This window comes from Cervus elaphus, chromosome 29 (assembly GCF_910594005.1).
Source record: "Cervus elaphus chromosome 29, mCerEla1.1, whole genome shotgun sequence".
In the NCBI taxonomy this organism is placed as follows: Eukaryota; Metazoa; Chordata; class Mammalia; order Artiodactyla; family Cervidae; genus Cervus; species Cervus elaphus.
The window spans coordinates 62,819,890-62,839,682 of record NC_057843.1 but is presented as its reverse complement, the minus strand read 5'-3'; the positions used below and the strand labels follow the sequence as shown (position 1 = coordinate 62,839,682).

General features: G+C 41.7%; 1 protein-coding gene across 1 annotated transcript in view; it reads right to left on the bottom strand.

Annotated features, from left to right (window-relative positions):
* LOC122686232 (contactin-associated protein-like 3) overlaps positions 1 to 19,793 on the bottom strand; it is a 226,773-nt gene that overhangs the window by 112,552 nt on the left and 94,428 nt on the right. The window contains exon 4 of the mRNA XM_043891408.1: positions 9,455 to 9,602. Coding sequence (XP_043747343.1) covers positions 9,455 to 9,602 — 148 coding nt within the window. The remainder of the gene's footprint in view (positions 1 to 9,454; positions 9,603 to 19,793) is intronic.

Genomic DNA, 19,793 nt, shown 5'->3' with positions numbered 1-19,793 from the left:
CCACTCCAGTACTCTTGCCTGGAAAATTCCATGGATGGAGGAGCCTGGTGGGCTACAGTCCATGGGGTCCCAAAGAGTCAGACACAACTGAGCGACTTCACTTCACTTTAGCTATTTCAGAAAACCCTTGATATTCACAACTTAAAAAAAAATCATCCATTTTATGCAGGTACCTTTTGAAAAAGCGGAAGTTTGATTCACATCAGTCAGTTCAGTTCAGTCACTCAGTGGACAGAACTGAACCAACTTTTTGCAACCCCATGGACTGCAGCACGCCAGGCTTCCCTGTCCATCACCAATGCCAGAGCTTAGTCAAAACTCACGTCCATCGTGTCGGGGATGCCATCCAACTATCTCACCCTCTGCCATCCCCTTCTCCCACATGCAATCTTTCCCGGCATCAGGGTCTTTTCAGATGAGTCAGTTCTTCGTATCAGGTGGCCAAAGTATCAGAGTTTCAGCTTCAGCATCAGTCCTTCCAATGAATATTCAGGACTGATTTCATTTAGGATGGACTGGTTGGATCTCCTTGCAGTCCAAGGGACTCTCAAGAGTCTTTTCCAACACCACAGTTCAAAAGCATCAATTCTTCAGCACTCAGCTTTCTGTATAGTCCAACTCTCACATCCACACATGACTACTGGAAAAAACAAAGAGTTGACTAGACAGACCTTTGTTGGCAAAGTAATGACTCTGCTTTTTAATATGCTGTCTATGTTGGTCATAACTTTCCTTTCAAGGAGCAAGTGTCTTTTAATTTCATGGCTGAAGTCACCAGCTGCAGTGATTTTGAAGCCCAAAATAATAAAGTCTCTCACCATTTCCACTGTTTCCCCAACTATTTGCCATGAAGTGATGGGACCAGATGCCGTGATCTTAGTTTTCTGAATGTTGAGTTTTAAGCCAACTTTTTCACTCTCCTCGTTTACTCTCATCAAGAGGCTCTTTAGTTCTTCTGCGCTTTCTGCCATAAGGGTGGTGTCATCTGCTTACCTGAGGTTATTTATATTGCTCCCGGCAATCTTGATCCAGCTTGTGCTTTATTCCAGTCTGGCATTTCGTATGATATTCTGTATATAAGTTAAATAAGCAGGGTGACAATATACAGCCTTGATGTACTCTTATCCCAATTTGGAACCAGTCTGTTGTTCCATGTCCAGTTCTAACTGTTGCTTCCTGATCTGCATGCAGATTTCTCAGAAGGCAGGTCAGGTGGTCTGGTATTCCCATCTCTTTAAGAATTTTCCAGTTTGTTGTGATCCATGCAGTCAAAGGCTTTGGCATAGTAAATAAAGCAAAAGTAGCTGTTTTTCTGGAACTCTCTTGCTTTTTCAGTGATCCAATGGATGTTAGCAATTTGATCTCTGGTTCCTCTGCCTTTTCTAAATCCAGCTTGAACATCTGGAAGTTCACAGTTCACATACTGTTGAAGCCTAGCTTGGAGAATTTTGAGCATTACTTTACGAGCGTATGAGATGAGTGCAACTGCGGCGTAGTTTGAGCATTCTTTGGCAATGCCTTTCTTTGGAACTGGAGTGAAAACTGACCTTTTCCAGTCCTGTGGCCACTGCTGAGTTTTCCAAATTTGCTGGCATATTGAGTGCAGCACTTTCACAGCATCATCTTTAGGATTTGAAATAGCTCAACTGGAATACCATCACATCCACTAGCTTTGTTTGTAGAGGTGCTTCCTAAAGCCCACTTGACTTCAAATTCCAGGATGTCTGGCTCTAGGTGAGTGATCACACCATTGTGGTTATCTGGGTCATGAATATCTTTTTTGTACAGTTCTTCTGTGTATTCTTGTCACCTCTTCTCTTGATTCACATACAAAATGTGAAATATATAAACACTGAACTCTGTCTCTAAGCCATATAATCAAACAATTATTCTTTGTTGCATAATTAAATAAATATGATTAATGAAAATATAATTCTGTTAAATTCAAATGTGTCCCTTAGAGTATTAGATAATAATAAACTAATGAAAACTTGATAATAAAGAATTTAAATGCTTTCACATTTTTGCAGTACAGTTTATGTGTCACTGAAAGACAATGCTAATAATTAAGGCTTATTTTTGCAGTCAGCTAATAAGTTTTTTTCTGTAAGTGATTTTCCCAGGATTATTTTGATTGAATTATGTTTTTCCTCATCTTCCCTCTTGCTGTTTTGTTCTGGAAGAGTAATACTCATCTTCTAGGGCTCAGAATCTCTTGGAGGGTTTGTTAAACACAGACTGATAGGTCCCATCTCAGGGTTTCCGACTGACCAGGTGTGTTGGGCAGGGGGGCCTGAGTATCTGGGCTTCTAAAGAGTCCCCTATGATGTTGACACTGCTGATCTGTGCCTATACTTTGAGAATCACTGCTCCAAAGCACCTACATTATATTTCCAGAATATTCCCCTCAGGCAAAACGGAGTCATGAAAAATGTATTATATGATAGAAACACAAAAACGTGCCTTTGAAAAGTTTCTTTTTTCTTAATGTTTTGACTCTCTTTCTAAAGAGATCACTAACACTGGTTTCTAGAACAATTACCCACATGTGAGTCATCAAATTATATCTTATGAGGCATATTCAACATGTATTTTGACAGATTTTTTTAAGCCTAAAGTGACTAAATTATAATACAGATATGTAACCACTTAAAAATCATGTATCTTGCAACAGTTTAACTAAAATCTTAAATGATAATAACTTGAGCTCAATTGAAGAGGTTACTAAAGAGATAAAATTCAAAAACTGCTTTTAGAAATCCAGACTTTTAAGCTTCCCTTCACTGAAACCACCTACATCATGCTTCAGCCTCTTACTGTACAGTCCCATGAGCTAATGTTTCAAGATTTGTTTAAAAAGAATTAAGCTTGAAAACAAAGAAGAGGCGGCAGAGAGTAGAAGGCCCTGCAAAGCCAGAAGCATCTGCTGGCTGATCCTTCACAGAAGCTTGCCATCCCCCACTCAGCAGAACCACGGAGCGATCATTCCTGGGCCTGGCTGCTGATGGTTACGCAGGAAGAATGAACTCACAACCAGACATTTTGTGACGTTTTTGTGATTGAAAAATCAAAAATCCTATTTTATATAGGAAATCACAAATGTCATTATTTTTATTGACTTTCCTATTACATAATTCAATATACTCTATTCTTGAATATATATTTTATGAGGTAAAGAATAGGTTAATAGTTCTGCTCCTGGCTACATATTTCTGTGTATAATATAAAAGACTGGTTTCTATACACAGCCTTCCATAGGTCCAAATTCTACTTTGGCAAGGATTTTGCTTTGGCATAACGAAATTTTCTTATTAAAAGACCACTTCTAGAGGGAGGTGGGAGGGGGGATCGGGATGGGGAATACGTGTAAATCTATGGCTGATTCATATCAATGTATGACAAAAAAAAATAAATTAATTAAAAAAAAAAAAAGACCACTTCTTTCCACCTTCACTATCCCCCAACCCCAAACTAATTTCCACCCATTCCACAAGCACAGCATTATTTTCAGTTGATATTGATGCAAGTATCACAAACTCTGCTGGATGCTGGGACAAAACAGGCGAGGACAGATATGGCCCAGCCCTCCTGGAACTGACAGTTCTTCCCTCACTTGCTCATTTCTACTATCATGGAAAAACAGATTGCACCTGTAATACCTAATGTCTTACTGTGGGTTGCTAGGAAACTACAGTGACAAGGAAATGTCTTAGAGCTTAGGATGGAGATAGGAGAAACAAAGACTCTTCTCTGTTGAAAGTGTTTGGAAAGAAAGAATGCAAAGAATCAAGGTCATCTAGGTATCAAACTATCACAGAATAAATACTCTTTATACAAAATTTACACATAGGCATTGGAAAGTGGACAACCATGGTTCAAAAACTGGGCTGCAGTATTAACCAAGAAGTCCTCCGGGTAAGTCCACATAACAAATAAGAATACACATGATCACACAGAATATTCAGATTGGAAACTCAGTTATAATAAGCCTCATCAAACAGAATTTATTTTATAAAATATCATTCACTACCAAGTATTCATAAACCAATCTGAATATTAGAAAACAATTTGGCAAGTCAATACATATGTATATTTTAAAATTTAGCACTAAATACTGAAACATGATTTGTAAAAGCTATAGATTTAAAAATGTAAAAATTTTACAGATAGTCGTATTTTGGGATAGAGAGTATTTTGTTCAGTAAGTCAGCAGCAATGAGCTCTCCAAGTAGGAATGAGGGAGAACCCTAGGTGGTCCTCCTTGAGTTTAATCTCCACTAAATAGAGGCTCCCTTGAGCTTCAAATCACCAATCATGCCATGACCTGCAGAAGTCAACTTTCATGTCTCAGGGCTTACTGGTAATGAATGCTGAGATGAACTCATTTCCACCAGCCCACTAAGCATAAAATTTTTGCTACTGTACTCCTATAAGAACAAATCAAATGCTATATGCCCACAACTAATACAAATAATCCACTAAATTTATTTGAATGAAAACACCAAAATAATGCATTAAATTACCGCTTAGCATCACACTTAACTTTTACAAGAAATCCTCATATTTATAAAATGCTTTTGTGTGTAATTCAATTACTTAAACAATTGGGGTCCTTGACACAGAAGTCACTCATTATGTGTTGAAACAGAAAGCAATAGTTCCCTCTATTATAAGAGTACAGAACCTACATTCCAAAAAGAGTAGGGGAAATGTGATATTTAGCTGAAAATAGGAAGTGTTTCTCCAATGTCACATGTTATAAACATTTGCTTTATTAACTGAGGCTATATTTTGATAAATGCATCAGTAACAATATTATTAAAGAAACCCCCACACATGTTTGCCATTTTATCAGTAGGGAGAATAAGTTAGTGCTCATATATTTAGAGCCTCTGGATCTGGTCCCACAAACAGCCCTTCATTATACAGAACAGCTGCTCAGAGAAAGAATCTGTGAAGTTGTCTTGTAAGGATTTGAATATTGGTTCCATAGTGGAAAACTTACTCAGCCTCTCTGTGCCTCAGTTTCCTTACCTGTAAAAGGATAAAGAAGTCTCTTCCACCAACACTAATTATATTGTTACTAAAAAACTTAATATCTATATAGTGTGTACCGCAATGTCTGAAACAGGTCTAGTCCACAGTGGGCACGGGCTTCATCATGACTGCCAGTGGTAAGTCACTCCAGTCGTGTCTGACTCTGCCACCCAGTGGACTGTAGTTCTCCTGGCTCCTCTGTCCATGGGATTCTCCAGGCAAGAATACTAGAGTGGGTTGCCATTTCCCTCTCCAGGGGCCCTTCCTAATTCAAAGATCAAACCGGCATCTCTGGCATTGCAGGCAGATTCTTTACCACTAAGCCAATAAGGAAGCCCCATCTTCTATTTATGTGAAGTGAAAGTCGCTCAGTCATGTCTGACTCTTTGAGGCCCATGGGCTATACAGTCCATGCAATTCTCCGGGCCAGAATAGTGGAGTGGGTAGCCTTTCCCTTCTCCAGGGAATCTATATACTGGGACACAAATTGAGAATGAGAAGTCCACGCCCAAATTTAGCTGATCTACAAAGAACAGGCATTTCCCTTCACATCTACCCCCTCCTTAGTATCTGGGGAGCAAAGATTGTGCCTTATTCACTTTATTCAGCAGGGTGGCTTGCATGGGGTAAAAGTTTTGTAAACATGTACTGAATTAGTACTGTTTCTAATCTAGTTTGAATTTTTTCTGCTTTTTCCATAATTGTAATGGATAATACAGATCAGCATTCTCTCATATGACTACAGGTCATTAATAACTTCCAGAGTTTTTATTTGTCATGGTGACTACTTATCCTTTCATCCTATGTTCCTCTATTCATATTAATGCATTTTCTAAACTGAAGTCTACTTCGAGTAGAACCAGTGCTTACCAGAAGGAAGTTCCATATGCAGACTTTTCTCTCAACATTCTCGCTAAATATTACAAAAGAGACACTTTTTATTTTTATAAAACATTAAGAACAGGTTTATAAACATTGACACATGGTGCGGTTGTTACATAGAACATTTTTCACTGCAACAATCAACGTATTTTTTTTTTAAGTAAAATAAACACAAGGTTTTAAAACAGGCAAGAACATGTTCTAGTCCCCTCTTCTCTTCCCTCTTAACCCATTTGACTTTCAATGCATGATTTGACAAAGGACGGAAGTGCCACATGGATGACTATAGACCCCGATGGGGGTCCCCATTCTGTGCCTATCTAGTCGACATTTCTGAATTCATGAACTGTGTCCCTCATTTTTTCTCCCCTCCTCTCCTCTCTTCCTTTCTTCCCTCTCTCACTCCAACAATAAACACAGTGATGAATATAAAATCACATCACAATCGTGGGGCTGATACGACGCAGTACAAGGAAGCAATATAAAATCACATCACAATCGTGGGGCTGATACGACGCAGTACAAGGAAGCACTTGAGAATGACACTGACTATGAACACGTGGAGTCAGAGCCAATGGCAGGAGAGACTCAGAAGACGACCAACAGCTTCACTGAGGAAATGATGGCGAAACTGCGGGAATTATCCAGACGTCTGTGGAGAAGGCAACGGCACCCCACTCCAGTACTCTTGCCTGGAAAATCCCATGGACAGAGGAGCCTGGTGGGCTGCAGTCCATGGGGTCCCTAAGAGTCGGGCACAACTGAGCAACTTCACTTTCACTTTTCACTTTCATGCATTAGAGAAGGAAATGGCAACCCACTCCAGTGTTCTTGCCTGGAGAATCCCAGGGAGGGAGGAGCCTGGTGGGCTGCAGTCCATGGGGTCACACAGAGTGGGACACAACTGAGCGACTTAGCAGCAGCAGCATCCAGATGTGTGGGGCTTCAGAGACCTGTATCAAGGATGTCAACTTGGAATTGGTCAGACTGTATGTAAATGTTGTTGAAAACATGAAATGGGATGAAAGCTCAGTGACCAATTTTGGGTAGAATATAGAGCTTAGAACAAGTACATAGGAAATGTTAACACTGAATGGATGTGAATGCTAGAGGCGGCGGGGGGGGGCAGGGGAAAGTGAAGAATCCCATGCCAGGCCCTGGCCTTGGTGGGTAGATCAGTAGGGACTCTAAGAAGACCTGACACTTTCCACTTTTACTCTATAAATGGGGAGAGGGCTTTTCAGTTAGTGAAAATATATATGCCAAACCAAGAAGCCATGAAAATATGCAGTGTTTATAGGAATAGTAAATATCACTGTAAATGGAATGTAAACAGATGAAACTGAAAAGAGATAACCAATCTGGACATTCTCTCACTAACAACAGGGCAGAGGAAGCACACATGAAAAAAGAGAATAATTATCACTTTGAGCTATAAACCAAATCACATTAAATTACTGCCAAAAATAAAAATGCAAAGTGCTACACTTGAATCATTATTAATAATAAGAATGAAGACAAAATAGAGCCACTAATATTGAGATATATATTTTGTGTTGTTTTACAAGTGATGATTATTTCCTGTTTGCATTTTTACGCTAGGAGTCCCTTGTGCCCAACAGTTCGTGTTTGCTGAATTTAGGATGCAGGCAGGTTCCATGACAACTGTACAGTCAACTGGCCCCTCCAGGCAGCAGACACGCAGCTTTGATCTTCCTGGTACTGACCTCCAACCCAAGAAACTGGAGTAGTAGCTCCTCACCAAGAACATCAAGCTAACGGCAAAGCCCCATCAAAGAGCATGTTCTGCTTTGAAGTCAGTAAACCTGAAGTTGCTTCCAGAGTAATGGGAGAAGGAGACATTAATTTCATGGGATCAAAGAGAAACTCTAAATATCAGGCGTCATGGCCATCCCAGCAGTGAGCACACTGACAGGCCCCAGAACCAAAAGGATGGAAGGAAATGATCAGCAGAAAGAGGGAGGCAACCCAGCACCATCTATGCTGAATGGTCCAGGACTCATAAACACTAGAGAGTGAGGCGGGGTTAGGAAGCAGAGTCAAACAAAACATGCCATCAGGAAGGGGTATGGAACAGAGGCTAAAGGTGACCCTTGAGTGTGGGATGGGTGGCGTGGGTGAGCCTCGGCTCCAGAGCCACCCACTGTCTGTGGGGGGTTATCAAAGTGGAACTGATCTCTCCACTGTTCCACAACTCATGCCCACATCCATCCCTGCACCACAAGAACACTAAATTCCTACTCCTCCAGTTTATATATGTCGTTTCGTCTTATAAGCACCATCCCTACCCCTGTCTCACTGCCCACGACCTTTAGCTTGAAAACTGAATGTCAAAAAGTTTCCTTTTCCAACCCAACCCTCTATTCCCCATGCCCCATGATCATGTTACAATATGTTATATTTGCTTTGTACAATTTTATGACTTCTCATAAACTCCTGACAAAGAAATAAATAATCTCAGAAGCGTCCCCCACATACAATCCAGTTCTCTGCAGATAAATAAATTCACATATGACAAGTGAGGGAATAAAGAAATCAATGTCTGAATAGTATGGTAGTCGTGAACACAAAATGAGGAAAAAAGACAGTTTTAAATCTTAGATGCAATATGTAATAGCTCTCACAAACATCTAATTTCTCAAAGGTTTGGTTTCTTTCTTTTCTGAAGCATTGAGGTTACTACTATACTGAATTCATTTGGTTAGAGTGGGAGTTGAATGAGAAAATGTTGTAGGAGGTCGGATCTGACATATTAAATACCCTGTGTGTGGTATATCTTATGGTCACACTTCTCTACAGAGTTAATCTTCTGATCAGGGACAGAATGAAGTGTGACAAAAACCCCAACATGTTCCCAGCCAACTTATTCTTCAGGTCACTCTTCCAGTTTTCTAGAAGATTATATTTTAAATTAATTTTTTCATTTTTGTGTTCACTTACAAAATACCAGTATATTCTAGACCTTCGAAATGGCAGCTGTAGATTTGATCCCCCATGTATTTCATGGAACGCTTTTACATTTGTCTTTATGCTCAGATTGACTGCCAGCATCTTTTCTTTCATTGTCAGTGGGGAAAAGCCAGAAGACATAAAACATAAGTGATGTTCAAAAGAAGTTCCCACAGCGACGCAAGTAGAGAGGAAAGTGAGTCCCCATGGGGAGCAGGGAACACGGGGACAGCTGTTCTCACCTGTGTTCCCAGCGGCAGAAGACAGAACCATCAATCACAATAAATATAACTGCTCTTGATTTGAGCTCTGTTCATTTTATGAAGTGCCCACTATATAACAGGTACTCATCTAACCTCTGAGAATCTAAGATTTTAAGGCTCATTTCCAGTCCTCCTCTAAATTCAACCTTAAAATAACTGTAATATTATCAAGACTTTCCATAAAACCAGCTCTGCCTGCACAGATATTTAAAAGGCTGAAAAAGTCAAGTTCCATTTTCAGTTTGGTGTTTAGAACACAACACTCCATCAAGAACTTCATTTGAGGAATAAGCACCACTCACTGTAGGCACATCCATACACTTCAATCCGCATCCCAATCCTGCCTTTGGGGCTCCAGGTTAAGGGGAGGAAGCGCAGGAATCTGGCTTCGAAGGTCGGCTGGAGTCTGTAGTGTACCACGCTGTCTGCATTTGTGTTTCCTGGAAAACCCTGAGAGAAAACGGAGAAAGGAATCAATGTGTTTGCATAATACCATCTTCCTGCTCTCACCTCACAGGCTAATAATGAGCAAACGATGCTTCACTTTGTTAGTATGCAAATTCATGGCTGCTTTAGAGCAACTCTGCTAACATTTGAGGCATGTGACAATTTCTCTTCAATGCCTGGATTAGTCATCATCATCTAAACTTTCCTTATTTGTAGGGTAGTTTAAGCTTCAATGGCACCATTACACTGGCTATAAACCTGCTGCTTTCAAAGACTTGCTTTTAGAAAGTTGCTCAGCCCCCACCTAAATCATTTCCTAATCTCCAAGTAGTCAAGACACACAACCTCACTTCCAGGACAAACAAGCCCAATGCCAGCTTGCAGGATGTACAAAAAGAATCCTAGACCCTAAAACTTGAGAGTTGGTGGGGGGTGCGGAATCTGACCAGTGTTTGAGTTCAAAACCCTTAACTAATAAATGCAAAAATGTTAGTTACTTAGACATGTCCGACTCGTTGCAACCCCAGGGACTATAGCCTGCCAGGCTCCTCTGTCCATGGGATTTCCCAGGCAAGAATACTGGAGTGGGTTGCCATGCCCTCCTCCAGGGGATCTTCCCAACCCAGGGATTGAACCTGCATCTCCTGCACTGTAGGCAGATTCTTCACTGCTGAACCACCAATGCAAAACTCAAGCCTAAGAAAATGAAGAGTCTGCAGGCAGGATAGCTATTCTCCACTGTGGCCAGGACAAGATTGTGGGGATTCAAATTTTGATCTGTGTTCACTGTGCTTTGTCCAGCTGCCCCAAGTTATCAGCATTTAGGAGGTGCTTGGGGAAACACTCCAACACCACCTGCCACAAGATAGGAGGGGTGGTTTCTCAACCGTGGGCATCTGGCTTCATGCTAGAAGGAGTCAGCATGAGAGCAAAGAAACTTGTTATAAGGAGTATGACTTCTTTTTCATGGTGTTCTTTTTAATGTAAATATCAGAAAGCAGGAAAACCAAAAAATGGATGATGTTGTTGTATACACATACATCAATTATAGATATGTTACTAATGACTTATTCATTTTAAAAAGACATGTAGGCGAGGCAGCTTGCATAAACACAGCACAATCTCCAACAGGCAGGAAGTGCATCCCAATGCACCTTCTCCAGTCGTCCTGGCAAACCTCTCTTTAACACTGTTTACTGCTCTGCTGTTTAGTTGCTTAGTTGTACCTGGCTCTTTGCGACCCCGTGGACTGTAGCCCACCAGGCTCCTCTGTCCATGGGATTTCCCAGGCAAGAGTACTGAAGTGGGTTGCCATTTCCTTCTGCAGGGGATCTTCCTGACCCAGGGATTAAATCCACTTCTCCTGCTTGGCAAGTGGATTCTTTACCACTTCCCAGGCTTCCCACCGGAGAAGGCCATGGCTCCCCACTCCAGTACTCTTGCCTGGAAAATCCCATGGATGGAGGAGCCTGGTGGGCTGCAGTCCATGGGGTCGCTGGGAGTCGGACACGACTGAGTGACTTCACTTTCACTTTTCACTTTCATGCATTGGAAAAGGACATGGCAACCCACTCCAGTGTTCTTGCCTGGAGAATCCCAGGGACGGGGGAGCCTGGTGGGCTGCCATCTACAGGGTCGCACAGAGTCGGATACGACTGAAGCGACTCAGCAGCAGCAGTAGCAGGCTTCCCACCTGGGAAGGCCAGAGTTTACTGTGCGTAAACTCACACTAAGTCGCTTCAGTCGTGTCTGACTCTTTGAGGCCCCATTGACTGTAGCACCTGTACGCTCCTCTGTCCATGGGATTCTACAGACAAGAATACTGGAGTGGGTTGCCATTTCCTTCTCCAAAGGATCTTCCCAACCCAGAGATCAAACCTGCGTTTCCTTTGGCTCCTGGATTGCAAGTGTATTCTTTACCACTAAGCTCCTGGGGAAGCCCCAGAGTTTACTGTACTTTAAAAACAATGGGTGGGTTTCAGATGAAATGAATCTAGCTGCCTCCTATTATAGAATCTACTTCCCTCTCACCTCTGCCATCTTGCCAATCTTGGTACATTAACAGCTGTACATCCATCTCTGTCCTGAAGTTTCATGACAATTTGAAAGACCATCACAAGTCATCTGTAAAGAATTCCTTTTGTCTCTGCCTTCAAAGAGAAACCATGTGAAACCAAGCAGGATCACACGGGACCTTCCTGGAAGAGACTCCCCTGCACCACGCCCTCCACTTGTCTCCTGTCTATAGAGAAACTTTAGCTTCCTAGGCCTTCCCCGAGTTCCAAAGAGTAAATTTAATCATAGAAGTGAAAAAATGCAAAAAAAAAAAAAAAAAAAAAGGAAAAACACAAAATAAAGCAAAATAGCAAGTTTAGCCATAAAAGTTAAGGACCTTCAGCACTCCTCAGGGGCCACAGATTTTATTTTGAGCCACGTCCTTTGAGCTGTTTTGAAAATATAAAAACCTCCACCAGGTGGAAGAAGTTAACTGTATGCTGCCCATAAGCACATAGATCCCAGACTGGTTGGAATCAGAAGCTTGATGATGTTGACTGCTGATTATCTCATCACCAACCAATCAGAAGAATGTCCATGAGCTGATCACATATGTCACAACCCCCTTTCCTTACCTGTCTTTAAAAATCTTCCCCTGAAAGCCACTGGGGAGTTTGGGTCTTTTTAAAAATGCATATATATTTACTTTTAATTGAAGCATAATTGGCTTACAGTGTTGTGTAGGTTTTCTGCCCAACATCAACATGGTGTGAGTCCTCTGAATCATGCAGCAAATGCTCATTGGCTGTCTACTGTATATATGTTAATTTGTCTGCATGTCACTCTCTCCAAACACCCCACCCTCTCCTTCCTCCCACCCTCACTGTGTCCACAAGTCTGTTCTCTATGTCTGTCTCCACTGCTGCCCTGCAAATAATTTCATCAGTACCATCTTTCCAGATTCCATATATATAATATTAATCACTCGTTAAGCACTACCTCCCGGGACTCCTTGCTTGGGACCCTGCAATTAATGCTTTACTTTCCTTTGCCACAACTCAATGTCAGTAGATTGGCTTTACTGCATGTGGGCAAATGGACCGAAGTTTGGTTAGGTAATGCAATTGGACCTGACCAATTTAAGCCTTGAAAACAAAGTGTAAGGTGTCTTAGGTATATGTGTCTCTTTTGAAATCTACTGTCAAATGTTAAAGCTATCTAAATTCCACCATTTTTTGGAACCCATAGTCAAAATATAAAATGTAGAGTTATTTTGGGGTGGGCTACCTTCAAATTCTGCACTCTTTGATCTCACCAAATTTTGTTCATCAGACATCAAAGATGTCACACAACAGACCTCCATTTAATAATAATAAATTCAGGGAACAAAAAGAGGTTGATGCTTTCTCATGCTCACTTGCAGTAGAGGGACAAACCCACCTAAACTGCCATGCAGTTAACACAAACAGCCAAATGCATTCATGCCCCCAAAGAGCAAGACTCCTTAAATCAACCAGGATGGTGTCTGCCTAGTTATTTAGCTTTGCAGAATGCTGGGCCAGGTTTAACAACCAGATCAAACCAAGCCAAATTGGTAATCAAGTTTGTGAACCATCGCCACCAGGGAGATTTCCTTGCTATAAACAAATGGAAATAAGAAAAGAGAAGACTCAAATGTAACGAGAATGCATATTCCATGTGGTGCTGCTTCTTGGCTAATGAATGAAATGCCACCATAAGGTCACTTGATTATTTATCTTGTTCAATGAAAGTAAAATCTTTGACCTAAATCATCTTTTCTTTCCAATGTTAACAACTGCTATGCCAAGATCAGGTAAACCCTTTTCACCGCCTCTCTACTCCAAAGAACTCAAGAACATCCACTCCCCAACTTTATATTGGACCCCAGGCTGATATGTGTAGAAGTAGCATTTTCTCAGCTCCACCACTGCCTAGGATGTGGTACTAAGCTGATATTGTCTGTTGCAAGTCACAGTTCTTTTGTCTACAAAACCGGTTTGATAAAATGTGCTCTGAAGTTTGGAGTACTAATTGAGAAAAATGTCTGAAAAGGAGGCCACTCATGGCCTACCTATAGGTAAATGCTCCAGAAGTCATGGCTGCAAGGACTACGGCCGTGGCTGAGATTGGGCCATTATTGCTGCATCTGGCAGAGACAGCTCATCTGTCAGACTCTGCAAGCTGTTCTTCATATTTTGTCTGAGGTTCAATATCCAAGCACTTGCCTGTGTGTGCTCAGTCGTGTCCAACTCTTCGTGACCCCATGGACTGTAGCCCACCAGACTCTTCAGTCGATGGAAATTTTCCAGGCAAGAATCCTGGAGTAGGTTGCATTTCCTACTCCATAATATCTATGACATCCAGGTAAACTGGAAAGGAACATCACTTTCTACATTCACTATAATTCCAACATTATAATTGAAGCCAAGAAGCAAAGTTGATATTTATTTTAGCATAGCTAGGAAATGAAATTATTTCCTAGGAATGATATTTAATTTTTTTAAATTTTCCTTATAAATTATTACTTCTTTCTGAAGTACTCTGTTTATTGAATACAAATTGTATTTTAGATTGGTATGATGATAATGCTCTACAACAAAAGGGACTTCTCTTTTTGTTTTATTGAAATTTAAGACAGAATACTCTTTGAGAAATACTTCAAGTGAGAATAATCAATGCTAATAGTCTATGAACAGAGGAGCTTAAGAATTTACTGTTTACAATTTCTGAGATCTGCATACAAAACATTCACTATATGTGATTTTAATCCTAATCAATATTTGGATTGTATGTATGTATGTATGTATACATACATGTGGGCTTCCTGGTGGCTCAGATGGTAAAGAATCTGCCTGCAATGCAGGAGACCTAGGTTCCATCCCCGGTTTGGGAAGATCCACAAGAGGAGGGCATGGCAACCCACTCCAATATTCTTGCCCGCAGAATTTTCATGGACATAGAGCCTGGTGGGCTATGGACACAAAGAGTCAGACATGACTGAGCGACCAAGCACAGTCACCTGTACCTGTACCCACGTGACTACCTTAGATCATTCTAGTTTTAGGAGATTACATTATTTTGTCCTATATAGAACCATCAATAGTTCCTTTGCAAATAAATAAAAGATATATTTCTTTAGGATTCAGAAATTTAAGTGAAATTATTTTGGAGTAGAATGTATCTCTACTAACACCCCACTCTGACATCTGGGGTTTATTACTGAATTGATCTCATATTTTTCTACACTGACATTATTCTTTTTTAAAAGTGGCATAATCTATCATTATATAATTTTGCTTTCATGTTTCCAGAACAGACATAACTGTGCAGGCCAAGCACAGAATGTCAGGAACAAAGGCCTGCTCTAGCCTTGTCCTAGCAAGTAACAAAATGAAGCTTGTAGCAATAAGATTCTTTACCAGCTGAGCTACCAGGGAAGCCACTGGAGCGGTGGCTGTGTGGTGCTGGAGCAGCTTTGAGGAGATATCCCACTTCCAAAGACAAAGGAGAAGCCCCAGCAAGACGGTAGGACGGGTGCAATTTGCGTTTGGAGTCAAACCGCATAACCACCAGAGACACTCAGAGGGCTCAAACATACTTTGTGCGCACCGGGACCCAGAGACCCCACAGAGACTGAGACAGAACTGTGTCTGAGCGTCTCCTGTGGAGGTCCGGGTCGGCAGTGGGCCGCTGCAGGGGCAAGGACTCTGGGTGCAGTAGACCTGGGTGTGGCATGAGCCCTCTTGGAGGAGGTCACCATTAACCCACCACAGAGCCACTAGAGCTTACACAGGATGCGGAAACAGACTCTGGGAGGGCACAAGCAGAACCTTGTGCACCAGACCCAGGAGAAGGGAGCAGTGACCCCACAAGAGACGGACCCAGACTTGCCCGTGAGTGGCCGGGAGTCTCTGGCGGAGCATGGGTTGGCGGTGGCCTGCTGTAGCATTGAGGGCACTGAGTGTACCATTCATCGCCATTGTCTTCATCACCTCCACCATAGTTTGGCATCAGGTCAAACAGCAGGGAGGGGACACAGCCCCAACCTTCAACAGAAAATTGGATTAAGGATTTACTGAGCATGGCCCTGACCATCAGAGCAAGACCCAGTTTCCCCTTTCAGTCAGTCTCTCCCATCAGAAAGCTTCCATAAGCCTCTTATCCTTCTCCATCAAAGGGCAAACAGACTTAAAACCACAATCACAGCAAACTAACCAATCTGATCAAATGGACCACAGCCTTATCTAACTCAATGAAACTATAAGCCATGCCATGTGGGGCCACCTAAGAAGGACGGATCGTGATGGATCATGGTGGACAAAACATGGTCCACTGGAGAAGGGAACGGCAAACCACTTCAATATTCGTGCCTTGAAAACCCCATGAACAGTATGAAAAGGCAAAAATATAGGACATTGAAAGATGATCTCCCCAGGTCAGTAGGTGTCCAACATGCTACTGGAGATCAGTGGAGAACTAACTCCAGAAAGAATAAAAAGATGGAGCCAAAGCAAAAACAACAGCCAGTTCAGGATGTCACTGGTGATGGAAGTAAAGTCTGATGCTGTAAGAGCAATATTGCATAGGAACCTGGAATGTTAGGTCCATGAATCAAGGCAAATTGGAAGTGGTCAAACAGGAGACAGCAAGAGTGAACATTGACATTTTAGGAATCAGTGAACTAAAATGGACCAAAATGGGTGAATTTAACTCGGATGACCATTATATCTACTACTGTGGGGAAAAATCCCTTAGAAGAAATGGAGTAGCCATCATGGTCAACAAAAGAGTCCAAAAGGCAGTACTTGGATGTAATCTCAAAAATGACAGAATGATCTCTGTTCGTTTCCAAGGCAAATCATTCAATACCACAGTAATCCAAGTCTATGCCCTGACCAGTAACGCTGAAGAAGCTGAAGTTGAATGGTTCTATGAAGACCTACAAGACCTTCTAGAACTAACACCCAAAAAAAATATGTCCTTTTCATTATAAGGAACTGGAATGCAAAAGTAGGAAGTCAAGAGATACCTGGAGTAAGGGGCAAATTTGGCCTTGGAGAACAGAATGAAGCAGGTCAAAGGCTAACAGAGTTTTGCCAAGAGAATGCACTGGTCATAGCAAATACCATCTTCCAACAACACAAGAGAAAACTCTACACATGGACATCACCAGATAGTCAATACTGAAATCAGACTGATTATATTCTTTGCAGCCAAAGACGGAGAAGTTCCATACAGTCAGCAAAAACAAGACTGGGAGCTGACTGTGGCTCAGATCATGAACTCCTTATTGCCAAATTCAGACTGAAATTGAAGACAGTGGGGGAAACCACTAAATCAAATCCCTTATGACTATACAGTGGACGTGACAAATAGATTCAAGTGATCAGATCTGATAGACAGAGTGCCTGAAGAACTATAGATAGAGGTTCATGATATTGTACAGGAGGCAGTGATCAAGACCATCCCCAAGAAAAAGAAATGCAGAAAGGAAAAACGGTTGTCTGAATAGGCTTTACAGACAGCTATGAAAAGAAGAGAAGCGAAAGGCAAAGGAAAAAAGGAAAGGTATTCCCATTTAAATGCAGAGTTCCAAAGAAAAGCAAGGAGAGATAAGAAAGCCTTCCTCTGCAATTAATACAAAGAAATAGAGGAAAACAATAGAAAGGGAAAGACTGGAGATCTCTTCAAGAAAATTAGAGATACTAAGGGAACATTTCAGACAAAGATGGGCACAATTAAGGACAGAAATGGTATGGACCTAAACAGAAGCAGAAGATATTAAGAAGAGGTGGCAAGACTACACAGAAGAACTGTACAAAAAAGATCTTCACGACCCAGATAATCATGATGGTGTGTTCACTGACCTAGAGCGAGACATCCTGGAATGCAAAGACAAGTGGGCCTTAGAAAGCATCACTACGAACAAAGCTAGTGGAGGTGATGGAATTCCAGTTGAGCTATTTCAAATCCTAAAAGATGATTGTGAAAGTGCTGCACTAAATGTGTCAGCAAATTTGGAAAACTCAGCAATGGCCACAAGACTGGAAAATGTCAGTTTTCATTCCAATTGCAAAGAAAGGCAATTGCAAAGAACGCTTAAACTACCTCACAATTGCACTCATCTCACACGCCAGTAGAGTAATGCTCAAAATTCTCCAAGCCAGACTTGAACAGTAAGGGAACCATGAACTTCCAGATGTTCAAACTGGATTTAGAAAAGGCAGAGGAACCAGAGATCAAATTGCCAACATCCACTGGATCATCAAAAAAGCAAGAGAGTTCCAGAAAAAACACCTATTTCTGCTTTATTGACTATGCCAAAGCCTTTGACAACAAACTCTAGAGAATTCTTCAAGAGATGGAAATACCAGACCACCTGACCTGCATGCAGGTCAAGAAGCAACAGTTAGAACTGGACCTGGAACAACAGACTGATTCCAAATCATGAAAGGAGTACGTCAGAGTTGTATATTGTCACCCTGCTTATTTAACTTATATGCAGAGTACACAATGAGAATTGCTGGACTGGATGAAGCCTAAGCTGGAATCAAGATTGCGAGGAGAAATATCAAATAGCCTCAGATATGCAGATGACACCACCCTTATGGCAGAAAGTGAAGAAGAACTAAAGAGCCTCTAGATGAAAGTGAAAGAGGAGAGTGAAAAAGTTGGCTTAAAACTCAACATTCAGAAAACGAAGATCATGGCATCCGGTCCCATCAATACATGGCAAATAGATGGGGAAACAGTGGTTGACTTTATTTTTTGAGCTCCAAAATCACTGCAGATGGTGACTGCAGCCATGAAATTAAAAGATACTTGCTCTTTGGAAGAAAAGTTACGACCAACTAAGACAGCATGTTAAAAAGCAGAGACATTACTTTGCCAACAAAGGTCCATCTAGTCAGGCTATGGTTTTTCCAGTAGTCATGTATGGATGTGAGAGTTGGACTACACAGAAAGCTGAGCGCCAAAAAATTGATGCTTTTGAACTGTGGTTTTGGAGAAGACTCTTGAGAGTCCCTTGGACTGCAAGGAGATCCAGCCAGTCCATCCTAAAGGAAATCAGTCCTGAATATTCATTGGAAGAACGGATGCTGAAGCTGAAACTCTGATACTTTGGCCACCTGATGCAAAGAACTGACTCATTGGAAAAGACCCCGATGCTGGGAAAGATTGAAGGTGGGAGGAGAAGGGGATGACAGAGGATGAGATGGTTGGATGGCATCACCGACTCAATGGACATGAGTTTGAGTAAGCTCCAGGAGTTGGTGATGGACAGGGAGGCCTGGTGTGCTGCAGCCCATGGGGTCACAAAGGGTCGGACACGACTGAGCGACTGAGCTGAACTGACTGAGGGAATAGGATGAAAGCTGTCACAGAGAACCAGCCCCTGGTGCTCCCCCATAAGCCCTGCTGTAGGTTCAGAGACTCCAGAGTGGGTGAGCCAATGGTATGCGGAATGAACATGCGGCAGCAGGATTCAACAAGCTCTCTTCTCCATCTTGTTACCCGTGTGACCTTGCGGGAGTCAGTATTTCCGTGTGTAAAGTAGGAACAGAAATGGTATGGACCTAACAGAAGCAGAAGATATTAAGATGAGGTGGCAAGAATACACAGAAGAACTGCACAAAAAAGATCTTCATGACCCAGATAATCACGATGGTGTGATCACTCACCTAGAGCCAGACATCCTGGAATGTGAAGTCAAGTTGGGCCTTAGAAAGCATCACTACAAACAAAGCTAGTGGAGGTGATGATATTCCAGTTGAGTTATTTCAAATCCTGAAAGATGATGCTGTGAAAGTGCTGCACTAAATATGCCAGTAAATTTGGAAAATTCAGCAGTGGCCACGGGACTGGAAAAGGTCAGTTTTCATTCCAATCCCAAAGAAAGGCAGTGCCAAAGAATGGGCAAACCACCACATAATTGCACTCATCTCACACCCCAATAATGTAATGTTCAAAATTCTCCAAGCCAGGCTTCAGCAATACGTGAACCATGAACTTCCAGATGTTCAAGCTGGATTTAGAAAAGTTAGAGGAACCAGAGATGAAATTGCCAACATCTGCTGGATCATCGAAAAACAAAGAGAGTTCCAGAAAAACACTTATTTCTGCTTAATTGACTATGCCAAAGGCTTTGACTATGTGGATCACAATAAACTGTGGAAA